This window comes from Elephantulus edwardii, unplaced genomic scaffold (assembly GCF_000299155.1).
Source record: "Elephantulus edwardii isolate Elephantulus edwardi_28Jun2011 unplaced genomic scaffold, EleEdw1.0 scaffold00009, whole genome shotgun sequence".
Lineage (NCBI taxonomy): Eukaryota > Metazoa > Chordata > Mammalia > Macroscelidea > Macroscelididae > Elephantulus > Elephantulus edwardii.
Window position 1 is genome coordinate 3,430,705 of NW_006399759.1, and position 23,749 is coordinate 3,454,453.

At 38.0% G+C, this 23,749-nt stretch overlaps 1 protein-coding gene and 1 pseudogene across 2 annotated transcripts in view; both read right to left on the minus strand.

Annotated features, from left to right (window-relative positions):
- The window catches only part of SPDYA (speedy/RINGO cell cycle regulator family member A), a 54,475-nt gene extending 35,440 nt beyond the window's left edge, over positions 1-19,035 (minus strand). For both annotated transcript variants that reach the window (XM_006880568.1, XM_006880569.1), the window contains exons 1-3: positions 18,792-19,035; positions 9,873-9,931; positions 7,026-7,111 (exon numbers count right to left, since the gene is read on the minus strand). In XM_006880568.1, the coding sequence (XP_006880630.1) occupies positions 7,026-7,111; positions 9,873-9,931; positions 18,792-19,023 (377 nt within the window). In that variant the 5' untranslated portion in view covers positions 19,024-19,035. The remainder of the gene's footprint in view (positions 1-7,025; positions 7,112-9,872; positions 9,932-18,791) is intronic.
- LOC102843725 lies at positions 13,102-16,324 on the minus strand (annotated as a pseudogene).
- Positions 19,036-23,749: the final 4,714 nt, after the last annotated feature.

Sequence of the window (23,749 nt, forward strand, 5' to 3'; positions counted from 1 at the left end):
CAATGAAAGAATTTTTCTTTTACTTTTCCAAGAGGGTAGTGTACTAGGGGGAAGGGTTGGGAGGGGAGAAAAGTGCAACAATGAATGAATGGAGAACTAAAGTCTCTGTAAATTTTCATTGAAATTAATAATAAATAAAAAAAAGAGACCCAGGAACAAAAAAAAATCATACAAAAAAAATGAGACCACAGGAGACAGGGCAGGTGATGCTCTGGAAGACTGATATAACTACAAAAAGGGAGTGCGAAAGTCATTGTAAAAATAAAGTACAGTTATATACATGTTTGTACTATCAACTCTCAACCCTGACATCTTAAAGACATTTTTATTTACAAAAAAAAAGAGTAAAACTAGACTTTAAGAAGATTGTGGCAACAGGTTTGGAGAAAGACTCAACACCCCGCATTATGCAGATGACACAACCTTGCTTGCTAAAAGCAAGGAAGACTTGAAATGCTTGCTGTAGAAAATCAAAGACTACAGTGTCAAGGATGTGTCCTATCTCCATATCTGTTCACTCTGTATGCGGAACAGATTATCCAGGAGTCTGGGCTCTATGAGAAGTGTGGCATCAGGATTGGTGGTAGACTCATCAATAGTCTGTGTTATACAGATGACACAGCTCTGCTTAAAAGTGAGGAGGACCTTAAGCGCTTGCTGCAGAAGATCAAGGACTGCAGCCTTTATTATGGATTGAAGCACCACATCAAGAAAACAAAGATTCTCACCACTGGGTTGATTGGCAGCATGATAGATGGTGAAGAGACTCAGATTGTTAACAGCTTCAGTTTGCTTGGCTCTACAATCAACACTCTTGGTACCAGCAGCCAGAAAATTAAAAGATGAATTTCATTGGGAAAGTATGCTGCCAGAGACTTCTCCAAGGTACTGAGGAGCAACAGTGTCAGTCTGGAGATTAAGGTGCAATCACTTGCTATGCTTCAAAGAGCTGGACAATGACTAGGTATGATAGAAGGAGAGTTGATACCTTTGAACTGTGGTGTTGGAGAAGAGTATTGAATATACCATGGATGCTAGGAGAACAAACAAATTCGTCCTGGAGAGGGTAAATCTGGGCTGCTCCTTGGAGGCAAGGATTCTGAAGCTTCCTCTGACATAATTTGGATATGTTGCAAGGCGGGATCAGTCCTTGGAGAGAGATGTCATGCTTGGGAAAGTGGAGGGACAGCGCAGGAGAGGAAGACCCTCTATGAGGTGGATTGATTCAATGACTGGGATAATGGGAGTAGGTTTATCAAAGACAATAAGATTGGCAAGGGATAGAGTAAGGTTTAGGGCTGTTGTACATAGGGTCGCAGGTGACTTGACAGCACATAATGACAACAACAACAACAGCAGCCTTCAATATGGATTGCATGTCAACGTCAAGAAAACAAAAATCCTCACCACTGGGCCAATAGGCAACACCATGATAGATGGCAAAAAGATAGAAATTGTCAACTATTTCCTCTTACTTGGTTACACAATCAACACCCTGGGTACCAACAGTCAAAACATCAAAAGACGTGTTCCACTGGGGAAATCTGCAGTGCTGGAGAAGAATACTGAATATTCCATGGGCTATCAAGAGAACAAATGTGTCTTTGAGAAAGTGCAACCAGGATGCTCCTTGGAGGCAAAGATGGTGAAAGTTCATCTCACATACTATGGGCACATTGTTAGAGGAGGGGGTCAGTTCTTGGAAAAGAACATCATGCTCTGAAAAGTGGAGAATCAGGGAAAGAAAGGAAAACTCTCAATGACATGGACAGTGGCTTGAGTAATGGGCTCGAGTATAGCCGGGATAGTGAGAATGGCACAGTACAGGCCAGGGTCCAGGTAGGTCTACTGTTTATAGGGTTGCTATAAGTCTTAGTTGATTCAATGGCACTTAATAACAACATTAACAACAACAATATGATTATATATATATACACACACACACTCAAAGATTCAGTACAAAATGTGTTGTTGGATATAAATGGCAGGTCAACATACAGAAAATAGTGAGATTCTTCAGTAACAAAAAGTTCTCTGAAAAGGAAGTTAGGAAAGCAATACCTCTAAAATAGTTATCCGAAAGATGAAATACTTAGGAATAAACCTAACCATAAATGTAAAAGACCTATACAAAGAAAACTACAAAACACTACTACTACAAGAAACCCAGAGACATACATAAATAAGAAAACATACTATGCTCATGTATCGGAAGACTTAGCTTTGTGGACTTGGCAATACTACCAAAAGCATCAACAAATGCAATGTAGCTCCAGACCTCATCACCTGGATTCTCATCCAGATCTCATCACCATTTTTCAAAGAGATGGAAAAAGCAATGACCAAATTTACATGAAAGGAAAGAGACACTGGATAAGCAAAAAGATACTGAAGAAGGAAAATAAAGTAGGAAGTTTTCTACTCTCTGATTTTAAAACCTACTCCACAGACACAACAATCACTTTGCTTGTTACTGGCCCAGTGACAGGTGCTGGGACCAAGAGTACAGAATTGAGAACTTAGTAATAAAATCATCCCTGTATAACTATTCTTTGACAGAGAATTTAAATAAATTAAGTGGGGGAAGATAGACTCATTAATAAATGGTACTGGAAAAACAAGGTATCTGTTTGCAGAAAAATGAAAAGGACTAAAGCAAAATGGATCAAGGACCTGCCTGTGGACCCTAAAACTATAAAGGTTATAAAAGAAAAAGGTGGCCAAACCTTAGACTATCACTGTGAATGAAAACACACAATCAACAAAGAATAAACTAGATGATTAGGACTTCCTAACAATTCAATAAAACTTTATGTGCATTAAAAGATTTGTTCAAAAGAGTACAAAAAGAATTGACAGATAGAAGAAAAATATTTGGCAATGGCACATCTGACAAGGGACTCCGCTCTAAAATGTACAGAAAATGCCAACGACTCAACAAAAGTAACCCAAACAACTCAATTACAAAAGGAGTTAATCGCAAGTGAAGAGACTGCTCATCTTTCTCCTGTGGGATGGCTGGTGAGTCTGAACCACCTGCCTTTTGGTTGGGAGTACAACTCTTTACCACTAAGCCACCAGAGCTCCCTGAAAAAGACACTTCACCTACATCATTCAGGAGACCAACAAATACATGAAGAAATGCTCAAGATAATTAGCTATTGTTGTGGTGGTTGTTACGTACTGTCAAGATAGAACTGAGTCATGGCTGACCTTCCAGAGGACTTTCAAACTGGAGGTGACTGCCCATACTGATCCTGCAGAGGAGCTGGAGGATTCAAACCACATATCTCCGGGTTGGCAGAATAGTTCCTTACACTAGGTCACCAGAGCCCTAATTAGGCATTAGAGAGAGATGATTAAAAATAATGAGATATTACCTCACCCCTGGCAACAATGGCAATGTTTGACCAGAAAGCAAATGCTGGAGAGGGTATGGAAAGAGGCTGGTGGGAACATAAACTGGCACAATCAACAGAGAATAAACTAGATATTACACCACCTCTGGATAATCAGGGGTGATTAATCACTATGGAAGGCAGCTTGGCAAAGTTATAGAACATAATACATATGCATGAGTAAATGGAAAATCAAAATGTTTTATAAACTTTTACTAAATCTAAATACATTTTTTAAAAAAAAGAGATAATAAGATATGACATGTTTAAGCAGAATTTCATGAAAAAAGATAAATAGTTGATGAGACTGTATTTAACATTTCTCCAAGAAATATTTAAAGACTAATCTTCAATCCATGAAACCCTTTAAATATCAAACTGATGATATAAAAAAGAAACAAGTGCTTTAGTAACAAAAAGTAGAAATTCCAAACATCAAAAAAAAAGAGGTTTTAATAGCAAACAGAAAAACTGTAGAGATAGTAACATAATCAGTCATTCGAGGTTCAGAGGATGGGAAGAAAGGATGACAGGGCATTTTTAGAACAGTGAAATTATTTTGTATGACACTGTAAGGGTGGTCACAATGACACTATGCATCCTTTGAAATCCTATAAAACATAAAGAATAGGCCCTGATGTAAACCACATATTTTAATAATAGTATATCAATACTGGTTCATCAGTTTTAACAAGAGCATCACATGAATGCAAAATCCATTGCTGTCAAGCTTAATCCAACTCACAGACATCTGACTCATAGCCCCCCTCCATAGGTCCCAGAGATAGTGAATATTTACAGGAGGAGACTGCCCCTCTCTCTCCCATGGAGGAGCTGCTGGATTTGAAGTGCCAACCTTGCAGCAGGCAGCCAACACCACACCAACACAAATGTAGGATATTAACAGAGCTGCACATTGCAGGGAAAGAAGTAGGTCTGGGAACTCTACTTTTTGTACAGTTTTAAGTGAAATGCTTCAGATGCAAGAAGGAATGGGAGGGGAGTGCTGGTGGCTTAGTGGCAAGAAGCTGCACTGCAATCCCAGAGCTGCGTGGTTCGAATCCACCAGATGCTCTGCTGGAGAAGAAGGGGCAATCTCCGCCTGTACCAGTCAGATCCGATTTGATGGTACACACACAAAAAATAATAAAGGAGGAATGGGAAGCATAGATAATAGATATGTGAGCAAATTTAAATAAATATTAAATATATAAACAACATTGTCTAATTTGTTGGAGGATATCAACTGAAATGACAAAAATTGCTGGATAAGAGATTTTTAAATGGGAAATGGTGATCAGCACTAAAATACAAATGGTTTTTGTGATAAAAACAATGAAGAAGATAGCTAATATAATATGTTATTTTTATTGGGTGCCATCAAATTGAGTATGACACACAGAGATCCTATGAACAACAGATTTGAATTCTGTCCTATCCTGTGCTATCCTCATCATGTCTGACATATTTGAGTCCACTGCTACAGTCACTGTGTCTGGCTGAGACCCTTAACCAAATGAAATGATTGAAAATACAATCGACTGCATAATTTCTAAACAAGTACAGGAGAGAAAATGTGGCAAAAAGAAAATTAAAAACTTCAGGCAAAGGGAAGATAAAATTGAGGATGAGAAAAGAAATAGGAGGAAAAGGAGAACAAACATAAAGTACATGATATGACAGCAAGGGGAAAATGTAAAATATATAACCAACAATAAAATATTATTCAACTGTTAAAATTAAATTAACAACATCTATACATATTAATAAAAGTGAAACTCAAAGCCACATTGTAAGCAAAAGTTGTTGTGGTGTTGATTGTCTTCAAGTCAAGCACAGCTCATAGCGACCCTCAGAACAAAAGGCCTGGCGCCTTTCTATAACTATCAACATTTATCAAAGTCATAGAGTTTTCTGGAGGCTTGTTGCTTAGGAAGTGGATGCCACTCCTGCTTCCAAAAGCAAAAAAGAAGGCTGTCAAAGAAAAATACAACAACTCTTTTATAGAAAGCACAAAATACCATCTAGAGATATTTTGAAAGGGAGGAGGCTCTGGCTGGAATGTTTTCTCATAGCTTCTCTGGTTCTGACAACATTCTTTTAAAATGAGTCAGGGGTACACAAAGAATTACTTTTTCTTTCTATTTCTCTCTTCCATACAGAGAAGTTCACCTACAGAAAGCAATTCTGGACAGCTACACATGAAACTAACTGTCGTCTTTGAAAGGGAGATCATGGTTGTGAGGCCGCAGAAATACTTGTTTTTTAAAAGTATGTACCTAGAGACCTGGTCTTTGTAACCTAAGCAAGTTAATAAGAAAGAAGTATTTTTTTAATTTTTATTGTATTATTTTTACGTGTACCGTCAAATCAGATCTGACTGGTACAGGAGGAGATTGCCCCCTCCTTCTCCAGCAGAGCATCTGTTGGAAGAAGTGAGTATATTGAGTTAGCTTTTCCATATTCACTGAGAAATGTATCATTTGAACAAATGAAAAAATCAATTTCTTCCAATTCTACTTAATAATTCTTTGATTCTGAAGTAAATATATCTCAGCAAAAAAAATTGTTCTTTAGGACTGGCACCTATTGTGATACTAAATTTAAATAGGTTTTTAATGTAGATCCCTAGTTAAATATTTAAAACTATAATAAAATAATTACCAACAAATCAGACATTATATTCATATAGAAACATATTCTTAAATTACATTATTCTAGCAGGATTCTTAACCACTGATTAGAAAACCATGGCATTAAAACCATTTAACAAACCATAAATCTAATATGAACTACTTAATACAGTGTCAGAATTAGAAAACTATATTCCTATAAACTATATGAAGTTTATATATGTTTTCATTGTATACCACTGAGTCAGAACTGACCCATAGCTGACCCTCCAGTGGGTTTTCTGAGGCAGTTAAATGCATAGGAGGAGAGTGCCCATCCTTCTCCCATAGAGCAGCTGATGGATTTGAACTGTCCATCTTCAAGATTGCAGGGAAGCTTCTTCCCACTAGACCACTTCTATATATTCCTATAACTTACATTCCTTTGGCATTGTCCAGTGTGTTTACTACTGATAGAGAATACTAATGGGAACGCCATATGTCATACACATAAATTCACAGACAGTAAGTAGACAGGATTTTCCACAAGGTGTTTACATTGAACATTTTGCATTAAAAGGACAATGATGGTGATGATTTTTTTATCAATTAGACATGTTTATTTATATGGATCTGAATGGGTTGTTATAACAGTGTAAGATGGTGATGATTTTTACTATGCAATAACTGGAAATTTTAGAGATTATGCCATCTTTTATGCAACATCTAAGTATAAAAGAGATGAATCTGGGTCAATTTGCATAAAAATTATAAAAAATTTTATCAAGCACAATGGAATGAATATTGGATAATAAATATTAGGGATATAATACAGTAAGGTTATTAAAAAGAATATATAAAGTATCTTATTAAAGTAAGAAAGTATCAATTTTTTATATATAAAGACCTATATGAAGATTACATAAAGTTTTCAATGGGTCTGTTTTCTAAAAGATATAACATATGCATTATCAATAACTACCATAAAAAATCACTTAGTAGAAAGTATACTTACAGAGCAACAAAAAAATTAATCCTGGTGTGCTCACTTATAGTCAATTTAGCTCTCTTGAAATAAACAAAGGTCATAGCCAAAAGATACTATAAAGAAAAAAGAATAAATTATTTTGTTAGTAACTAAAACTAAATTAAAATAGTTAACTTTTAAAATTTCTGAGGAACCAAAAAAATCACTTAGTAATTTATTTTTTATTATAGTCACCCATTTGACTGCTTTTTTTATTTCTTGCGATTTATGTGAGTTCTTGACAACTGATAATAAAACTGTAACTAGATGAACTCTTAAATCTTATTATTGCCACTACTTCTTAACACTAATTTTGTTTCCTAACTTAAATTTCAAAACTACGTAGAAGTTGGAATAGTGAAATGAGAAACCATACATTCTTTATGTTGTTGTTGTTATGTGCTGTCAAGTTGCCTGCGACTCTTAGCAACTCTATGTACAACAGCCTTAAACCCTGCTCTATCCTGTGCCAACCTCACTGTTTCCGACACACCTACCCCAATTACCTGTCACTAAATCAATCCACCTCATAGAGGGTCTTCCTCTTCTGTGCTTTCCCTCCACTCTCCCAAGCATGATGTCTCTAAGGACTGGCCCTTCCTTGCAACATGTCCAAAGTATGTTAGATGAAGTTTCAGAATCCTTGCCCCCAAGGAGCAGACAAGTTTAACCCTCTCTAGGATGATGAACCTGTTTGCTTTCTTAGCAGTGCATGGTATATTCAATGTTCTTCTTCAACACCACAGCTCAAAGGCATCAATTCTCCTTCTGTCTTCTCTGATCACTGTTCAGCTCTCTGATGCATAGCAAGTGATTGCAAAGACCATGGTCTGTATTGGGCACACTTTAGTCTCCACAGTGACACTACTGCTCTTCAGTCCTTTGGAGAGGTCCCTAACAGCATTTTAACTTTATGATATACATGTTTGTGTACATATGTATATACATGGCCAGGAGGGACCAGTCCTTGGAGAAGGACATCATCTTTGGGAGGGTGGAGGAACAGGGCAGGAGAAGACGGCCCTGGATGAGATGGATTGATACAGTAACTGGTGAAATGGGGTATGCAGAGTCAGTGAGACTGGCTCAGAGTAGGTCAGACTTCAGAGCTGTTATACATAGGGTCACTATGAGTCGCAGGTGACTTGAAGGTACATAATAACAACACATACATATATATTGCTCATCTTTCTCCCTATGTATATATATCCCACCTTTCTCCTTCTATGTATATATATATGATATGCATATGTATGTGCATATATGTGGGTGTATGGGTGCATATCTATATCTATCTATTTATCCATCCATCCACAGAGATCATCTTTTTTGCTTGGTGTATACAAACACATATTTATTTCTAAACCTATTGTGGTTTAGAAACTTTTTGAGGTTTAGAACCATTTAATCTTCTTTAAAAATCCTCTAATCCGAAATTGGAGTAGTATATTTTAAATGCATTTTAAAAATACATGTCTTGTTTGGTATTATTGATTAGGATATTCTGAGTCTGACAATTATAAATAATAATAAGTAATAAGTTTTATTTTACATTAGAGTCTCTATAGAAATAATTTATCTATATCAATAATTTATTTCCACTAAGATGATTCTAAGTTTTCCAGGTAAACTTCCATGTTATGGGCTCTTGAAATAGTGTTAAAATGTAATGGAGTGGATTTGGGAGGAGGAATTGTATAGCAATGAGTGAATTTTTATTTTACTTTTCAAAAAGAAGAGCAAACTGGGGGGGGCAACAATGGAGAAACGTGCAACAATGAAGTAATGGGGGGGTAAAAAGTTTCCAGGACTATAAAAAAAATGTTAAAATGTCCTACTCCCAATTAGTCATTTTCCAACACTGCCCCCTGCTGTCCAAAAGTTTTAATTCCTGACATGCTCTTCAACCACGACCGTTTTGTTTTTAAAACTCCACATAAAGTGGGTATTTGAAATTTAAGCATTATTATTCATTTTTTAAGTAATAGTGACATGTGATTGTTTTAAAAGAGCCTATATATTTTAGAGACACAACAGTAAATAATTACTGACAAAATTAAGAATGCTTGGAAGAACGGCCAAAAGCTGAGAGCTGTGGTCAAATGATAGGCACACATTGAGAGTTTTTGTTCTAAGTTGTGTTTGAAATGTTCCAACTTTTTAAAATCACCTTGAATTTTATCTTTGCCATCTCAACGTCGAGATAAAAATGTTCGTATCAACATAACTTATTATTTAATCACAAGCCATCCTTCTGTTCATTCCTTTTGTAGGTGGCCACCGAATGGTGTGGTGTGAACTCATACTGAATTTTCTAGTATGACCACATTGTCATTAAAAAGAACTTATTAAATGAATTTTTCAGGATTACTGGGATTTGTTTTAACTCCTTAATACAATCTTAAACTTTACTATGTAAAATAGCCTTAGTTCAAGTATTCTCAGAATATTCTTTCTCTGAAACCTGATGACAACTGATATTAAGGGTAGGTTGATTCTTTCAATACTTTTTTAGTTTCTGTATTGCAATTAAACAAATATAGGTCAAAAGGCATTTACATCTAATCAGCAACATCAGGCCACATGACCACAGAATTTATAATAGCAAAGATAGAAACAAGTATGAATGAGGTACAATTTCTTTTGCATTTCTCAAATACAGAATGAATCTCTGGTGTATGTTAATTTTAAAAGTTAGTATGTAAGGATTCTAGTTTGAAGGCATAATCCAGACTAGTTCTTTCTCTAAACTGAATTAGAACATTCTTAAAAGGTCTTGGTAAAGTTCTGATGACTCAGTAACAAAAAACTAGTTAATCATGTTACTAAATTTACCTTGTCTGCAATTTTACAGCAGCAGTCCATCCATAAGAAATCTTGAATTAAATCGTCATCTACAACAAAAAATAGCTGTAACTTGTCTTTTTAAAACAGAATGTTTCTCTTTGAAACATTAATTTCTATGTAAGAAGATTATGAATGATATTTAGAGATCAAAGATAAAAGAATGTACTTCTGTTATCTAAGTTGATTTTCAATTCTTTAATGTATTTACTATTGCAAGCATTGTACAAAAAACCTACCACCATCGTCTTCATTTCCCATCTGACTTGCCTGTAACACTTGTATTTATTATATAATAATTCCTCAGATTGGAAAAATAGTAAAAGTATTTATTTACTACCTACTTTGAGAATTGCCGTCTTGGTTAACAATGCACTAGTTCTTCATTCCTCCCCCAGATTAATCTTTACAAGTGGAAATGAAACCTAGTAAAGGATAACTAAGGTTTTGAGACACAATAATTTAATGAATACTGTTTTCTAAGTAGATATTTTTTCTACTCCTTTTTCCTTTTAGGCTCCATGGTATTTTAAATTTTGGATTATCTCTAGTTCACTATTATTTGAATAAATATGAAAATAATGATGTAAAAAGGTTCACAATTCATTACTTTATAGTTAACTTTATAGTTACTTTACATTACTTTATAGTTATTTTGGAAAACTGAGTGACAGAAAGATCAACAAAGCGTTAGAAAACTAGTAACATCCAAAAACTTTTATTGCAATTTTAAAGGGTTAAAATATATTGGTAATTAGACCAGTCTTGGAAAACCTTTTTCTTTTATTCCTTTCATCTTAAATAACAAAGTATACCTTTATATTGATTTTTATTCTCTAGAAAGTCCTAAGAACAATACTTACTGATTATCTGAGAATCAATTTTTTTTTTTTTTAATTTAGGTTGTTTATTTTTCATTTCAATGAACATCTACAGAGATTTTGGGATTCCATTCATTCATTGTTGCACCCTTCTCCCCGCACAAACCCCCCCTCCCCCCCCATTTGCTCCTCTCCTTGAAAAGCAAAAGAAAAACTCCCTCATTGGTACACAATCCCCCCCCCCCCACCTCCCCAAACCCCACCCCCTAGCCCCAAATATAATCCACTCTACAATGAGAATCAATTTCTACCCTGCTAATTCCATTTCCATTTCTTTTTTTTTTTAAGTTGACTTTTTATTTTAAATAGGAAAGCATTTCTAGTGCTAGAGGCATCAAGGTATTCAAAAGGCATCAAAACTTGGTGCATAGCAACTCTGGATCATAAAGGCTTTTATTTTTGAGGGTAGCAGAGCAACCCCCAAAGGTCTTCAAGAACCTTGAAGGTGAGGCAGCTAGGCCAGGGACAGGAGGAAGGAGGCAAGTCTGTTCATCTTCCTAGAACTTTATCAGAAAGGCCAGCCCCCTGCGCCTAATCTGGGCCAAGGCAGCTGCAGGCTTCCTACAACAGGCTCTAAAGCAAATCTCACTATCCACACTTTGATACACATAATAACTTTCAAAGAAAAAAGGAAAACAAAAGCTCTAAGAGGGATGAAAGTAATTTGCTGAAAGACCTTTGTCTCTAACTAGTTTCAAGAGATAAATTTAAAACATGGTTTCAAAAAGAAAAAGAAAGACCTTATGGCCTCATCCTCGGTCAACAGCTTCCATCTGGTTGACTAAAGGTGGGCGACAGACTGGCTCCTTCAGCCCAGGCCTCACAGGCTGTGTAGAGCCCTGACAAGAAAGGGCTACAATCTTGAGTTAATAGTGCCAAGACTGCAGCCAGCCTTATGGCCGGCCTCACATGTGAACACTCAATAAAGTTGTTTCCTGAATAACTGAATGTACACTATTTCATTTAAGAGCATGCTGCAAATTTCAGGGGCTTTAAAAGAAGCCTAGGCCTTGGAGGGGGCAGGGGTAAAGGCAGGGTTTGGAAAAGGTACCCACCGTGGGTACCTCCTTTGGTAGACAGCAGGCTGGCATTTTTCGCTGGCCCCCGTTTGGGGTGCCAGCCTTACCAGCAGCAGCACCAGGGCATCTTTGGTGTGGATGGTTGGGTCTATTATCTCACCTCATTTTTAGGTTTGCCTCAAAGCCTTTTTGAGAAAAAGCTGGTTTCTAGGCCATGCAGACAGGTGAGCGTAGGCCAAAGTCATTTCAGGCTGTAAACAGAATGGGGAATAAGCCTTTCATTGCCAGTGTGAATCTTCAAACCTTCCCCTTGGGAGTCCTATGTTGTTTTTTTCCCCTGCTCCTGGTCTGAAGCAGAGTTATTTGTGCTTAGTCCTGACGTCCCCTGGCATCTAGAAATTAGTTAGAACCAGCAAAATTGCCTAAACTATAGTGAGGCTGTGGCTTCAATGGCTACAGAATAGACAAAGGGTGTTCTAACCTGGGAAACATTCTGCGACCAGAGGACACAAACAGTACTGCACAGCCCACCTGTTTCTAAGATGGCAAGAAAAGAAAGCTACCAAGCAAGAACCCACCTTTCAAAGTCCCCTTATGTGCAGCCATGTTACCCAAAGACCTAAGGGAAAAAGCCATTTCAATACAGCGCCAGTATGGAGAGACTGCAAGGTTACCTAGAAAGTTACAAAAAAGGCTACACTCTGGAATGTCTTTATATTCCAACACTTCAATGATGGAATGGTCACTTCTCATTCTATCTAACAGTTTACTTTTATAAAGAGGTATGAGCTACGTTTGGCTTTACTTCCTATGAATCTATAAAAGGCTTCAGGGCACATGCTGAGTTTCTGAGGCATAGGTATGGGTATGGGATAATTTTTTTTCCTTTGTTTGCCTCTGGACATTTTTATCAAAAGTTCTTATTTTAAAAAATATTACCAAAGCTAAAAGGCCCTTCAAATGACCATAAAGCATACAAATAACCAATCCTAGCTAAATAACCAGGTCACCTGCAAAAGCAGCCATCTCAGAAATGGAGAGTCTGCTGCAATCACACTCAAAAGCACCCATCATATAAAATTATCCTATTTAAATACGAAAAGCAAAAGGTTCATCTCCTCAAGACTCGAACAGCCAATGCTGTTCCTTATTCTTATACAAAATCTACCCCAAGGCCTGAGGCAGAGGACTGCTGAAGGCCTTCAGATGACCATAAAGCAGTATATGGATGGTGTTCTGAACTTGATGTTAGTCCTGGAAGTTGAAGTCCAGCAGGTGTGAGGAGAGACACAGATGCACACAAAGCTGCAGTGAGAACTGTCAGAGCTCGTCGGATCTTCCTGAATCAAGGGTCTCAGGACCCAGCAGAGAAGTCTGTCTGTTCACCCCTGTTCCTTGGGAAACAGAAATCTGGGACATGTCTCTCCCAATGATCTCATTCACATAATCTAAAGTGATGTCCTGTAGACCAATAGTTGCAAAGTTGGGTTCTCATTCTTCAGGTTCAGGTTTAATGCTCACAGTTGCCCCGTCAGATGAAAATGAAGTTGTATCACATAAATTGTGACACATTAAGGTTGAAGGTGCAGAAAGACCTCCCTGGCTTGTACTTTGTGCTTGAGTTGCATGCTGCCCAGAATGCATTCTGGGGGCTGGAGATGGTGATGAGGCAGTTCCTGAGCTAGGAGATTGGTAAGGCATAGGCTGTAGCTGAGGAGACGGTGGCCCAGAATGTGGTGAACTGGCCAGGGGATGAGAAGTTGCTGGGGAAACTGTTGTAGCAGACCCTGAATGTGAAGAACCATATGTAATGCGTTGTAACTGAGAGGATGGCTGCCCTGGGACTTGGTGAGCCACTGGAGAAGAAAGAGACCTTTGTCCTACATTTGAACAATGATATCCCCATTGGCTGTAGATGAGGTGGGGTCTGCACAGAATGAGGTGTGTGTGCTAAGAGGTGTCCTGTTGAGCCTGAATTTGTAGAATGAAATGGTATGGATGACAGTGGTTGACAGTCAAGATTTATTAAACTAGGAACAGCTGTATCCTGCTGGAACAAAACTGAATCAAACTCTTGACTAGAGGCAGCATTAATAGGAAGACAAGTTGGTCTATTGTACACATTAGTTTGCATAGGCTGATAGGAAGACCCCACAGGAGGTGTAGGTGTGACCTGTAAAGCCTGGTGCACAACTGGAGAAGGAATCATATGCTGTTCTTTACAAACACTCTAATCCCTACACTGCAACTGTGGCAGATGGGAGGAGGTTACCACTGATGCATATGCTTGCTGGACGGGACAAACCAAACTTCTCTGTGCTGGCAAAACACTATCATGTGGGTGCCCTGGATCTGATGAAGACCTCTGGGTCTGGGCAGGACGAGGCACCGGCAAAGATGGAACTGAAGATAAGTCAATCTCTTCTCTGTGTTCTTGTTTCATCAAAACTGGTGTGTAAGTAAAACGTTGGGACTGGCTTTTTTTCCTCTTGCCATTGCAAAGATTAAAGTGCACCTGCACTGCAGCTGTAACTGTTGGGTTATGATATGGAGGAACTTCAAGGACAATGTGAGCCCCATGGCATTTTTCCCTGATTATTTTCCCTTCTACCTCCCACTGAGGTCGTCCATCTTGTCCTTTTTCAAGAAAAATGATTTTAGATTCTGGAAGAAAATTAGATCCAGTCACAATCATTTCATGACCTCCATTTGCAGAACAACTGTTGATACTGTACTTCTCAATATGAGGAAGTTCTTGAGCAGACCGCTGAGAGCATTCAACAGGTATAGAAGCTGTCTGCAGAGAAAGCACTTTTCCATTGGGCTGTGGGATGTGTACACGAAACACAAGTCATACTTTTGTATTCTTTCTGCCAATATCAGTCTCTCCTTTTCGAAGTTCTATATCTGAATTGCGAAGTTTCAAAATACCTGCACAGTCAGTACTGACTGACATATTGTTTTCAGGAAGCAGTGGAATTTCCAAGACTTTTGTGCTAGCAATTATTATCTCTTGGCTTGCTGTTGCAACAGTCTTCCCAGTGATTCGATGCACCTGGTAAAATGCATGCGGCCGCAAATATCAATCATCTGCTGTCCCAATAAACATCTGTAGATTTATCGGTTTTTCACTGTAGCCCAGGAGCTTCACAACAGGATGTCCCCCTGTAGATGCTTTTACTGCCCCTCGGCTACCTTCAGTTTCATAATGGGCTTGATGACGAGTCTTAGGCTGCACTTCTATTTTCAGTTCACATTGTCCAAAATGAGTTGGTAAAGGCCAGTCTAGTGGAGGCAATGAGGATGTGCGAAATATAGGGGTATGGGCAGGCTTTAGTTTGCTCCAAGTAAAGGGTGAAGGAACTGACAGAAACTGGTCACCAGATGAATCTTTCTTTAAAGGATACTGGGATCCAAGGCCATCATCTATTGAAGTCTCCCGAGATGGTGATAAATTTCCTTGGTCATCTGAACAAAGGTCTAATTTTCCTGGTAGTATGGCAGCTTGATCTTCAGAAGTCTTCCTTGTTTTCAGAGGAATATCAGTCTCTACACAGTACTGAAATGGAACAAGCGTAGGGCCAAGGCCTGATCCACCCTGGGCAGAAGAAACATTGAGCCAGGTATCTTCTGTTACACTTTCTCTGGGGGAGTGACCAGAAGGAACTGGAGAGTGATGGGGTGAAAGTGAGCCAGCGTAACAAACCTCAGCACTGGAGTGCTGCCGCTTCCCACAGGGGGAAGTGGGCCTTGAGGGTCCTGAGGCTGGCCTAGGGCTCAGCCAATTCTCATCAGTGATACTAGATCTAGGAGAGTGGCAAGGAGACTGCCTGGGTGACAAGGAGTGTCCTACTCCATATTGTCGTTGCCAGGACTCTTCTCCAGGGCAGCCTCCTGGAGAACCCCCAGGAGAAGTTAGAGGAGATCCAAGAGTAAATCGAGCAGCGGCTTCGTTCAACTCTGAGTCTACATCATCGTAAATGTGTGAAAGAGATTCACAAGAAGATGCATCTGAAAACCAGCTTCTAGAAGAGATGCTGCTGGCAGGACCCGGACTAAGGGAAGACTCTCGGTAGGATGGCTCAAGAGGAAGATAGAGATGATCTCTAGATGGCCTTTCCAAAAATTCCCTTTCTGGGTCATTTATGTGCAGGTCATCTTCAGGAGCATCTATTTCTTGATGACAGTTGGGAGAGATGGATGTAATTTGAATACTTGGACAGTCAAAGGGCTTGGGACCACCTAATGGGCTGTATTTAGACTCAGGGATCTCACAAATTCCTTCATAGTTTTTGTGACTTTGGAGCTGAAACGATGGTGACAAAACAGAAGAATGAGACGGTAATCCATGATGTGGTAAGCAATGTGGCGAGTTTAAAGTAGATGGAAGTGGATCTACATTAAAGATGTAAATGGATGCACAATCATCTGGCTCAAGATCTGCAGGCCGCGGGGCCGGAGGCGGCGGCGCCGGCGCCCCGTCCTCACCGAAGACGAGTTTCAAGTCGAGCTCGTCGTGGGCGCCACAGTTTGCAGCAGTCATCGGCGTGGCCCAAGCTGCTGCGACTGCTCCTCAAGGAGGCGCGGCGGCGGCAGCGGCTCCTTAGCGCCGCTTCATGCCGGGCCGCGCGTGCCAGGAGATCGCAGCTTCGCTGCAAACTTTCCGGGGGGGGCCTGCAACGCCAAGTGTTCCGTCCCCAACTCGAGAGCTGGCCGCACGCCGAGCTTCACCAAGAGGAGCCGGAGCCGCCACCGCCTGTCGCGGTGCCTAAGCCGCCACCGTCGCCTCGGCAGATGCTCCCCGCCCCCCAGCAGCCGCCGCTGGCGCGCTCCCGCGCCGCGCCGCGCACCCGGCCTTACCCCGTCCCGCGCGCCCATCCATTTCCATTTCTTAACTGACCTACAAAGGCAGAGCTAGCTATTTTCTCTCCTTTCTAACTTAACGGTATTAATTTTGTTCTACTCTTCATAATGAGAAAAGAACTTCTATTAACAATATTGTAGACCATAAAACGAATATCTATATAGCTCAATATTTTACTATTTATATTCCTTAAATATTTTTCTCATTTTTATTTTAATGTTATCTCATTTTCCTTTTTTAAAAAAAAAATCTTAGCAAGTTTGTTTGTATACATTCTTTCCCCCTCTTTCTTCACTTTGCTTTTTGTTCTCTTTGTGATTCAAAGACTCTTGTCCCGAACTCACTCCTACTAGACTCCCTAACTGATAGGATAGTTTACCCATTCTCCATACTCTCCCTAGGGATAATTTTAACAAGCTCCAACTTGCCTAATCAAACAGACCTACAATCACTGATGGACCGTTCATCAGCTGCTGTGTGCCAGTGAGTTGGAATCAACTCATAGTTGACCCGCCAAGCAGTTTTCACAGGCTGAATGGGAGGAGATTGCTCATCTTTCTCCTGTGAAGCAGCTGATGGATTAGAATCTGCTGCCTTTGGGATAGCAGCGCAAATTCTTACCCCTAGACCAGCATAACTTCCTAACTCATCTGTTAGCCACATAAAAGCGCTCACTGCTGTCAATTCCAACTCACAGCAATTCTGTCAGGTCTCCTGAATAGGAGACTGTCCATTTTTCTTCATCCTAAACTTCATAGGCACCACTGCCTGAACAGCTGTCCAAGGCTTAACCTCCCCTATGCTCTTTTGCTTTGCTAATTCCAACTGCTACTCATGCATCCATAGTGAACTATGACATTAGCCTGAGACCTACAAATACTCATCCTTACACCAGCATGATGAATTTTAACTAGTGTACCAAACCTGAACTTACCCTTTCACATTTAATCTTGTTAAAAAACTCTTCATAAGCTGAACTCATTATTCTCAGGATCTAACTTCTCAGTAAGTCTAATGGGTATTAAAATACTATTTATTGTACTATATACCCTTTATAGATTCATTACTACACACCGAGAAGAACTCATCTACCATACTAATGCCATTAAACTTTCATTTACCCAAGAAAATACATTCATAACTATACACCTCATTATCCCTACTATCTTTAAAACCTAAAAATCATCTTTTGTTGTTGTTGGTAGGGCCAGGTTTGATAAAGTAATTTAAAAAATCATCCTGAGCACTATCTACATATTGTCAATATGGTTTAATAAAACATTAGATTGTGAATTTATAGTTGAAATCTTATTTACTGATAAAGATGAAAGAACAGCTAACTCCTCACTCTCTATGTAATAACTATTATTTTCTCAATCTTTAAAGGATAGAAGTCATCCGTTGGTCTTAAGAACAAAGAAATTGGTGCAATTCAAAATAAAAGCAATTAATTACTTAAGAATGGTTGTTACAAGGATCTATCAGATCGTGTTTCTACTTGAGTTGGTTCATTCTCCTTCCCTAGTTCTAAACAATTCTATACTGTTATTGTCTATTTTCTTACCGAAATAACAAATTCTTTTTCTTGGCCAGTAGGAAGTTTACAAAGACATTTCCCTTTTGTCATTTGTAGTTTATCAGAAAAGTAGCATAATCTGATAATCTGAACACATTTAAACCCAATGCCATTAGATGACTATGACAAAGGATAGTTAATCCTGCTTAACCATATTCCCAGTCTGTAATAAACTTCTCTAGGGTGACCCAGATTCCTGCATGCTCTATTTAACACTGAAAGTTATAAGGAAACTCCTCAGATCCCATCAAACTGAGTCAGCTGGCTTAGTCAAGTCTTACGTATGGCTTACTTTAGGTAAAACAAAACACAGCTAAGAACTTAAATTAGCCAACATTTATATCTAAATGAAGTAGTCTTAGAAAACTTAGATAAATTTTCATTTTAATACAAAAGCAAACAAACCAAAATCCAACTTTTTTTTAAAAAAGAGAGAATTAAAACAGCAAGAAATATGGTCATATATAGGAAATTAGCCCATTCTTTATTACTGTAAAAATTGTGAAATATTTTTACATTCTAATCAAGTACTTCACGATGATCTTAAGTATGAAAATATTTGAAACCTACCAAATAATTTAAAGAAAGCAGTCATTTCCTGACGCTGTATGACCAGACAAGGTCCTTTGGGGCGTTTAGTTTTGTTATTCTGTGCAGTTTTTTCAGGTGCTTGCCAACTATCTTTAAACATAGGACGCTTCAGATTAATGGGATTTTTAGGTTGGTAGGATCTATTTGACCCTGATTTGACATGAACAGTGACAGTTGGCGGTGTCTCACAACACATCTGATTGTGTCTCATTTTGATGTCCCAAGATTCCTACAAAAATAAAACATAAAATTATTTGTCACATTCTTAAGCATGTCTACATAAAATAACTAACAAAATGATGCCACAAAATGCTTTAATAGAAAAATTTATTGACCTTTCTATTAAAATGATGTGACAGTAACTAAGATAAGAAATTACTTCCAGAATTTAATGCTAGGAAAACCTATTGGGTAGCTGACTGATATACTTTCTGTTCCGAAATACTAAGAACTAGAAAATAAAAGTATGTATACCACTCCTAAGAAACTCAAAACCAAATCTGGAAGTTAATTATAGAAATGATATTGAGTCTGTAATCTATTTGTGATAGTCCTTTTTTTCCTGATAGTTTTTAAATTGTGATTTTACAGTAATACCATTTTATATTTTATTGTGTTATGTCACTTCAGATTTTTCTAGAACAAGAAAAACCTTTCTTCAACTTAATTATTATCAGTATTAAGTACTATTATATTTAAAAGTAACAGCATTCTAACAAAAGCTTATTTGTAATTTTTTATGTATTAAAAATATACTTAATAAGCATTTGTAAAAAGATTTCTAGCATAGAAATATATGTGAGAGTCTCATGAACTCTTCTAATTTTTTATGAGTTTGTGACTATGCTGAGTGGCTAATAATATCTTAATGTAGCATTACTATTGAATGAACTTGAAAATTAATAGATCAATATTTAATAATATGCAAAAATATGATCACATTTGACGGTGAATAATAAACGTAATTATTATAATTAACATTACTTTTGTGATTATAGTATGTCTAAGGCAAATGGGGAAGCAGAAATATGAACAAAGCCAGAAACAAGTCTAAGACCCTAATGAGAACCTCTGAATCCATCACTCACAGTGACCCTGGTAGCCATGCCTCCCTTGGTGTTCAAAGATTCTCCTTCCTGACCCTCAGAAACTTCCATGCTGAGGAAGGGAAAATAACATTGGATGTACTGAGGCCAGATGAGCACCGTCCAACATAATTTGAGCCACATGATATGATTTTTAAAAAACAGGTGAAATACATCTTAATAGAATATTTTATGAGCATAAACAAAATACAACATGGAATCAGTACAAAACTTAGTAGTGGATTATTTTACTTTCTTCTTTTTCATACGAAGTCTTTGAAATTTGATTTTTCACACTTGTAACTTGACTTATTGCTGCCAAGTCAGAATCAACTCATTGCTGATCTTCTGTTGGGTTTCTGAGGTTTAAACTGCATCAGAGGAGACAGTTCATCTTTCTCCCTCAGAGCTGCTGGGAGGTGCAGCCTTTGGATAAGCAGTACAATTGCTACAGACTATGCCACAGTAGTCCCTATTAAACTTATTGCACATCTTACTTCAGGAGTTAAATCAAGAATTTCAATAACATCTAGACCTACAACGAAGTTCAAAAGAAAAGATATTTTTAATACTCCTTTAGTTCTAAAATTTAAATGAAAATTCAGTTCTGCTGGATTATATTTCAAGTAATCAAGAGTGGGAATTATAGTACACTGTACAGGACTAGATGACAAAGAAGAATACTGTAATAGTTCTCTTCTACTTTATTTCTTCTTCTCCATCTGCCTTGCTACATCTTAAAAATTGGGTTAAATTGCAGAAGGTTAGGGGGTGAAACAAACTCCACAGAAAAATGAATGGGTAATGGAAGCTCAAAGCAAGCCTTGAGATTTGTCCAGGAACTTTCTGCTCTTTCCTACCCACCTCATCTGGGAGACAGGTGGCGGTCTCATCTGTATCTTTTGTTCCAAGTAATAGAAGCCTTATATCTGGATAGAAAAAACTAAGTAGTAGTTAGCCAACTGAATTTGGTGTGTGCGGACTAGGCTGTGTGAACCAGACATAGAAAAACTGTGATACAAGTCAATTTTACTCAGTGATTGTTGTTGTCAACAAGTTGGTCCCCAACCTCAAGCACAACAGGTTGTGATTAAGAGGGCTTTCACTCAGTTGACTTCTCAGAAGTATATTTCCAGGCCTCTCTTTCTATTCTGTCTTAGTAAGCATCATGTTGTTGTCAGTTGCTGTTAAGTCACATCTGACTCAGGACAACCTGATGTAAATACAATGTAATGAAATGTTCCCTGGACCTGTACCATCCATACTCATGACTGATGGTATGTTTGAGTCCATTGTGGCTAGAATGCCAATCCACCTCACTGGGGGCTGCTTTTGCTTTCCAACTTCAACTTTATCAAGCATCATGTTTTCTAGCAATTTGTCTTTCCTGATGACATGCTCAAAGTGAGCTGAAGTTTTACCACCCTCGCTTCTAAGGAGCTTCCAGACTAAGGCAGACAGGACAGAAAGGTCTGGTAACCTACTTCCCAAAATCAACCAACGAAAACCTTAGGGATAACAATTACCATTCAGCACCATAGCAGACTTCAAGTAGTGTTTGTACTATATAAAATAACTATGTATAAAAGTTTTCTATCAGTCAAAAGCCTTTTTACACTATCTCATAAAATGTGCTGGAATACTTCATGTAAAATTTGAGAAAATCACTGAGGCTTTTTCTGAAATGTCTAATTCACTGTGTGACCGACCTTAAATTATGTGACTTGTTCACTTACTTACAATATTGAGATTCACTGAGTTAAAAAGCAAACACTGGCAGGATAGCCTTAAGAGAAGAAATCAACAGTACAATGAAGTAACTTAAAATTTTATTCTTAAATGCACACCTATGTTTATTGCTGTGTTGTTCACAATAGCAAAGAGATGGAATAAACCTAAGTGCCCATCAGTAAATGAATGGATAGAGAAGTTGTGATATATTCACAAAATGAAATAGTATGCAGCACTAAAAAACAAGGAACTCATATTATACAAAATGGGTGACCCGGAAGGACATTATGCAGAGTGAAATATCTCAGTCACAAAAGAACAAATATTGCATAATGCCACTATTATAGGGAGGTTGGGGAGAACTTAAGAAAAGCAGAGATAAATAATATACACTGCACTGAAACAGATAAGGGAAAGAACTCTTTAAAAGGATTAGGTATATTTGCGTGACAAAAGTCCAGAATATGAGCTGCATAGCAAAGTGGACTGGGGGGGAGGGGAATTGTGCAACAATGAAAGAATTTTTTTTCAAAGAGAAAAGTGAACTGGGGGTGTGGGTAGGGAGGGAAATTGCAACAATGTATGAATGGAAACACAAGTTCTCTATAAATGTTTATTAAAATATCAATTAAAATAAAAAATTTTTAAAAATTTGCTCTTGAGTTTAGAGATCTTAAGTGAATGAGAATTCTGATAGTATAAAAGAAGAATGAATGACAATTTAATATCCAAGCCATTTGGGAAGGGGATGAGATAGGAAAGGAAGCAGAAGTTGGAGAAACTACACTCACAACAAAATCCTTTAAATGAGCTTAACATGGACTATGGCAACAGCATTAAGGAAAATCAAACCCACTTGAACATGGTATTTGGGATTTCTCTTTTGTGTGTGAACTGACCTACAGCTAATCTCTAGTCATCTGAAATAATTTCTTCTCTCTAGGAGCTAGATAAAGGATGGTAGGGGTTTACAGACTGTACAATGGGAGAAGCGGATATTCATCTGGTGGTATAAAACCTAAAGGCACGAAAGAAGCACCAAATAAGCAAAGCATTCCTTAAAAATAGAAAAAAGGTAGGAGGCATCTCACTCCCTGATTTAAAATCCTACTACACTGCCATGGTCGTTAAGACAGCATGGTACTGGTACAATGACAGACACATAGATCAATGGAAAAGAATTGGGAACCCAGAAATCAGCCCATCTATTTATGGTCAACTGATTTTTGACAAGGAGATAAAATCAGTTAGGTGGGGAAATGACAGCCTTTCTTTAATTTTTTTTTTTAGCCTTTTTAACAAATGGTGTTGGCAAAATTGGAAAACAATCTGCAGAAGAATTAAATAAGATCCCCACCTCACTCCATATACAAAAACCAACTCAAGGTGGATCATGGACTTAGGACTAAATCCAAGGACTATAAACTTCATTAAAGAAAAGCTTGGAAGAATTTTAGTAGTCCTAATCCACAACATAAAGAGTCTTCCAAGTATTCTGAAAAATTTACAACCAGGAGAAGATAAAATAAATGAATGGGACCTTCTAAGAATCAAATCCCTGTGCGCATCCAGAAACTTCTCCAACAGGGTAAAATGGGAAGCCACAGACTGGGAAAAAGTGTTTGGTAATGACATGTCAGATAAGGGGCTTATATCTAGAATTTATAAAATACTTGAGCACCCAACAAGATAAAGGTAAATAAATAATCCAATAGAAAAATGGGCACAGGATATGAACAGACACTTCACCAAAGAAGACATTTAGATGGCCAACAAGCACATGAAGAAATGTTCAAAATCCCTAGCTCTGAGAGAGATGCAAATCAAGACAACTATGAGTAAGACTAGCAAAAATTAACCAAACAGCAAGCAACAAATGCTGGCGAGGTTGTGGAGAGACTGGAACCCTTATTCAGTGTTGGTGGGAGTGTAAAATGGTGCAACCACTGTGGAAAGTGGTGTGTCGCTTTCTCAAAAAGTTGCAAATTGAGATACCATTTGACACAGCAATTCCATACTGGGAATATACCCTAAAGAGACCATAAACAACATCTAAGTAGATATATGCATACCCATGTTTATCATGGCTTTGTTCACAATAGCAAGGAGTTGGAAACAACC